General features: G+C 38.2%; 1 protein-coding gene across 1 annotated transcript; it reads left to right on the top strand.

The window, feature by feature from the left end:
• The first annotated feature begins 4,653 nt into the window (after positions 1 to 4,653).
• LOC112191679 lies at positions 4,654 to 5,659 on the top strand. Its single transcript, XM_024331069.2, has 2 exons — positions 4,654 to 4,807; positions 5,040 to 5,659. Exons 1-2 carry the CDS (start codon positions 4,693 to 4,695, stop codon positions 5,489 to 5,491), a joined length of 567 nt encoding a protein of 188 aa, XP_024186837.1. The 5' UTR covers positions 4,654 to 4,692; the 3' UTR covers positions 5,492 to 5,659.

Below are 5,659 nucleotides of genomic sequence, written 5' to 3'. Positions count from 1 at the left end.
TACGACGGAATCTGTTCATTCAGACAGTTTGATATGTGATAGAATTGTAAGGAAGATTGAAGAAGATGATGAAAAAACCAGAAAAGAGAGAGAGCTTCGTATATTGTCAATCTCTATTCTATCTTAGATTAGTTGTGGTAACATACATAATTATAAATAGGATCTAAACATACACTTTATGTGCAAGAGACGCAAATTTTGAGCGCAAAAAAAACAATATACAGAGAAATTAACAGGGCTCGTGGAGATGTAGTGGCGATCTTTGAGATCAATCAAGTATGGAGAGATTAGCTCCTATGGAACAGGACAAGGAAGAAGTACATGACTTGTATGAGTTGTATCCAACTAGCAGTCTTTCGCACACAATACAGTTCACGACGTCATGCAGACATGCACTCACGCAGAACGTGCTCTGTTCGATCTCCTCCGAACTCCTCCGACTGCCGATTTCTCATCTCCCGCGCCTCCGACGGATTCATCGAGCTGTGGGGCCCAACCACCGGGCAACTCGATCAACACATTTGACCTTCAATACCAGAGCCGGCCCTGAGGGCTGCAGCCTGAGGCCGCCGCCTCAGACCACCGGTCTCCGGCGGGCCTCCAACAGTTTTTTTTTTTTTTGTATATTTGTAGTTCAGCGAGCATTTATATATATTATTTGCCATCACAGTAGCAAGCTGCCACTCTAGAGCAGCGGTAACTGTGTAGTGTGGCTTTCTAAGTCACCTAGGTTTGAGGCAAAAATGTTACATTTTATATTCTCTCTCTTCTTCTTTTTTTCATTCTTTTTCTTTTTCTGGTTTCTTTTGTATTAAGCATCTTTTTTTTCTCATTGCTACAAAATAGTTTCATTTTATTCTCTCTCTCTCTCTCTGGTTTCTTTTGGTATTAAACACTTTTTTTTTTCATTTCTACCAATGTCCTTTCTAATTTAAGAATACAATATAGATGTTTCAGTTCCATTTTTTTCATTGCTACTAGTGTTTTTGAATTCATTTATTATTGGAAAAAAATAGTATGAATGTTCGCCTCAGGCCTTTAAAATGTCAGGACCGGCCCTGTTCAATACCAAGCTGATACTCAGTAGGTCGTTCGATGGCACCGCCATTGTGCATGGCCTGAAAAGTGTTTCAAGGGCATGGCTCTTATGTTGATGACGGAATGTTTACAAGCGACGGAGCTTGTGTGGTCACGGCGTCTAGTGATTGCACGGTTAAGGTTTGGGATGTCATGATCCAGTGTAAGGACATTTAGACCTGCCGGAGTTGAAGCTTCTGTGTTCACGGTTCAACTTTTTCCGAAAATGACTGTCATATGCAACTGGACGTCGTCAGCGTATGTCATGACGCTTGAAGGATAGATCGTGAAGAGGTTTGAATCGGAAGGTGGGGGAGTTAAGTTTTCGGCAGCTGGTACGTCGCCGAAAGGGGAATGGGTTACCAATGTGGGAGATTAGAGCATGTCATGAACATTAATGTCCATCAGAAAGAAGTGATCGATCGGCCTGGAGCTTATCATCCTCACATGAATCTTCTTGCCACTTATAGTGAAGACTCCACAATCAAGTTATGGAAGGATTGTAAACATTGCCAAGAGTGTTACAAATTGCAGGATATGAATTTAGGTTGACTAAGTACTACTAAAACAAACCTATTTGAATTCTGCAAGTCAATTTCTTACGTTAATTTCCTTTTGGTTTGCTGTTCTCTTTTTCCTAGCCCTAGTTACGGGTATTGGAATGTTAACATGATTATTTTGTTACGTACCTGTAGCCCTCTATATATTTCCTCGTATATTGCCATTATATATATATATATAGCAAGATGTGGTCCTCGAATCTGTGCCCATCATGATGCCTCCTTCATATACAAATGCAAGATTGGTTGTCCCCTTGAGTTTTTGACCAACTTCATTGTTCTTCTTATGGCAATTTGTTCCAAATACTGAGAAGACTTTTCTATAGGATCTATGGCAATTAGTATGTGTTTTTATTTCATGTCTTTATTAGGATGATTAGTTTTTCAATTTATATGTTACGTAGCAGAGAAATGCCTTCAGGCAATGCGGATGGTCCGCTTTTGAACAGGATATATATATATATATATATATATCTATTGCCTGCGACTAATTCAAGTACGTGAAAGAAGTAAATGCTTTCTCCCAAGTCCAAACCAAAAAAAAAAAAATGATTTCTCTTATATCTGATAAAAACAAGAGGAAGGTCGAAAATAAAAAATAAAAGGGACTTTGAGCCGATAAATAATAATTAATATAAAGAGTTTGCGAAATCCTCAACTAAAGTGAACGGACGTAGATGCACTCTATCACTTGGACACCTTGGCAATAGTTTAGAAGGTCAAATACTTGCAGTACCATGAATTAGTAGCATCCTTCATGTTACAGATTCGTTTCAACAAGTCTTCTGAGCTCCATCCAATATAAACGGGCTTCTTTTGGCTGCCAGAACGTTTAAAATTGCCTTGGAAATAATCTTCTATAGCGTTATGACGTAGGGGAGGAGCTATGGTAGTGATAGTATTGTATGCTTGTATAGCCTTGTTTACTTGCTTGAACACGAAACGGTGAAAGTAGAAATCGTACTTCTTTGCTACAAAATGGCTTGCTTCTAGGTGCTGCTGTAAGTCTACACCTCCCTTTGGCCTTTCAAAATTAAAAATAAAAGAAGTTCATTAGTTCATATGATCATATATCACACAAACATAATTTAAGTGGAGATAATTTGTACATACCAGACTCTGAGGATGAGGTCTTCAAGACCATCACCTTCCCACACAAGTTTGGAATAGGAATTCGTAGGATAAAGCACGAAAAATGTTCTGCTATGAACATCACTTGCATCTCTAGGCATAAGGTTATAAAATTTGGGGTAGACTTGCAGAGCATTGTGGGTCTCGAGAGAAGACGTGGTTTTAGACACATGTATCACTAGATAGAAATACAAAAGATAAAAATCAGTATAAAAAAAATTATATTGATGAAAGAAGTCCAAAATATAATATATCAGAAAAAGTTGTATATTACCATTTAGAGTTCCACCAGAATACTTATCCCAGAAAGTTGCATAAAATAAGGCATGTAAAGCCAAGTAATATGCACGTTCTCTAGTCATGCGTATGTGTTCACCATAATATGTGCTGAAATAAACGACTCAAGTTAGTAGGAGTGAACCAATTTTAAATAAATAAAAGAAATATCAAGAAGCACATACTTTGCTGAGTTCAAAATTTCGTACGCATCATCCTCACCGGACCCTAGTGTTAAAATTGTTGTATCAGGGTCACTTTCGAAAATATCATAGCCCAGAAGAGTTACACTACGAACTTGAAAGCCCTGCAGACAATGCACTAAAACAATTAAAAATGTTTCGTCTATGATACATTAGTATAACGATACGCAAAGTAGGTTTGACTCGCAAAGTAGGTTCGACTCAAGAAAGAGGTAAACTAGCTTGATACAGAGATAAAGTAGTCATCTCAAACTAGTCTAACAATGTATATAGTATGTTTACCTCTAAATCAAACCAATTAGTGTATTGGTACATTAACTGTAGAACTTCCCATGTGAATAATCCAACGAGAACTTTAAATAAAGTGATTGTTTCATTACCTTATCGGGGTCGTATCCACCAATAATGGTGCCAAACGTATGGTCCTCGTTGTAAATCTTTTTGCATTCATCCAACACCGCGTTCTGATTTTTAATGTAACGATGTAAATACTCTTTTATTATTTTTACCGCTTCGTCAATTGATCTAGGTGACTGTGTTAAGCAGAACAAGTGGTTATTTATTATTCAAAATTGAAAATCAACTTACAAAGTTGGGATATAGATGCTCTTACATTCCGACTCACATAACAGTACATTTTCTCCCAATCATCTTTATGCCCCATCATAGTCCAAAATAAGTTGATGTGGGAAGATAGCTTCTTAATTTTTTCTTCCTTGTCTGTCACTGAAAATATAAAAATAGAAAATATAAGATTTCAAGCATAAAAATTAACGGTGTTTGGTGCTCTAAAAACAAATTAAGGATCGATCAAGAACAAACTTACTTATATTTCCTTTTATATTGCCATTATGTATATAGCAAGATGTGGTCCTCGAATCTGTGCCCATCATGATGCCTCCTTCATATACAAATGCAAGAGTTGTCCCCTTGACCAACTTCATTATTTTTCTTCTGGCCATTTGTTCCAAATACTGAGAAGACTTTTCTGTAGGATCTTTACTGTGAATTTTTCTCTAGCTAATTCAATAAAAGATACAGTACAGAGTGACACTATATATAGAGATCAATATTCCTTTATCTAATAGGACTCGGAAATTAAACCGGGAAAGTATAAAACTATGCCTTGTAAGATCGGGAAAATATAATACTAGAAAATCTGGAACCTAAAACTTAACTTGCTAGGATAGTAAAACATAATAGGAAGGTAGAAAAATAATTCTCAGACTGTGCGATTGGATTTCTCAAAAAAAAAAAAAAACTGAGCGATTGGGCCCAAAAATCATTGATCCCTCGAGGCCCAGAATAGAACCCAGTAGAATTGTGCCACGTGTCACATAGATTTGAACTGTACAAAAACATAATCCCCCGTCAATTGATCCTCTTCCTCAACGCCAAACCCTAAATCCCCACACTGCTCTCTCTACGCATCCCCGGCCGTGAGGATGATAGTCCATCTGATGCCAATATCCGAGCTCGATGTGAACCCGGCCCAGCTGAAAATGCTACGTACTAAACTCAAGCACCTCCTCTACGGACGTCGCTTTGTCAAGTATGATGGTATGCTTCTGATCTTTGTTCTAGGGTTTCTGAGGAATAGAATCTGCAATTTGCTTTGTTTTTTGTCTTTTTTGTTTTAGGGATTATTTTCTACATGAAGGTTGTGTGAGCCCTCCAGAATATGTACCGTTTATGTATATTAGTTTGAACCCTCCAGAATCCTAATTCTGGGAATCCTTCTGCTATTACGTTCATCAAATATTCCTTACTTGTCCTTTGGTTTCATGGTCAGTATCATCGCAGAAGTTGTTGGAAAAACATGGAATTAGGTGGAAGGGAGAAGTACCAAATGCTCCTGACAACGGCCACCGTGGCCGTGGCTGCGGACGTAGCGCAACTGGTGAAGCTTTAACTGACAGGCCTCCTTTACCAAAAGGACATGGTTATCTTTCTTTGGGAACCTGGGCGGATGCGCATGGTAATGCCTCTAAGATACTCTCTAGTTGTTCTGCTCTCATGTATTGTCGTGTTTGTGGTCAGGAAGGAGACCACTGGCGTCGAAATTGTCCAAACCGGCATCGACCAGAACCAGAACCAACACCTGCTGTTCCGATCAATAAAAAAAAATCAAAATCAGTTGTTCAGACACAGAGAAAGAAAGAATCAAATTCCGCTGCAGGCACCAACAACAGCTCATATGAGAGTATGAGACCAAAGAATGATGAGAGCTGTCGGTCTTTGTGAGCCCTGTTTACCGAGAAGACTGCTGGTGCGAAGTCGTCTTATGAACCGTCTTTATATGTCATGTGCATAATGGGGAACTTGTTAACTTTATCATTATAATTAGAAGCTCTCCATTGCTTGACTTGAAATTGAATAATTAAGTTGATGTTACTTTTAAATTCTTTCTTA

Source organism: Rosa chinensis, chromosome 3, assembly GCF_002994745.2.
Source record: "Rosa chinensis cultivar Old Blush chromosome 3, RchiOBHm-V2, whole genome shotgun sequence".
NCBI lineage: Eukaryota > Viridiplantae > Streptophyta > Magnoliopsida > Rosales > Rosaceae > Rosa > Rosa chinensis.
Note: the sequence above shows the minus strand (reverse complement) of the source record. Positions and strands in the feature narration are given on the sequence as shown.

Excerpts from the sequence above, each read along its gene's own strand:
- LOC112191679 (XM_024331069.2), top strand. The coding sequence starts at position 4,693 with ATGATAGTCCATCTGATGCCAATATCCGAGCTCGATGTGAACCCGGCC. Across the intron at positions 4,808-5,039 it reads TCGCTTTGTCAAGTATGATG|TATCATCGCAGAAGTTGTTG; the intron begins GTATGCTTCTGA and ends TTTCATGGTCAG.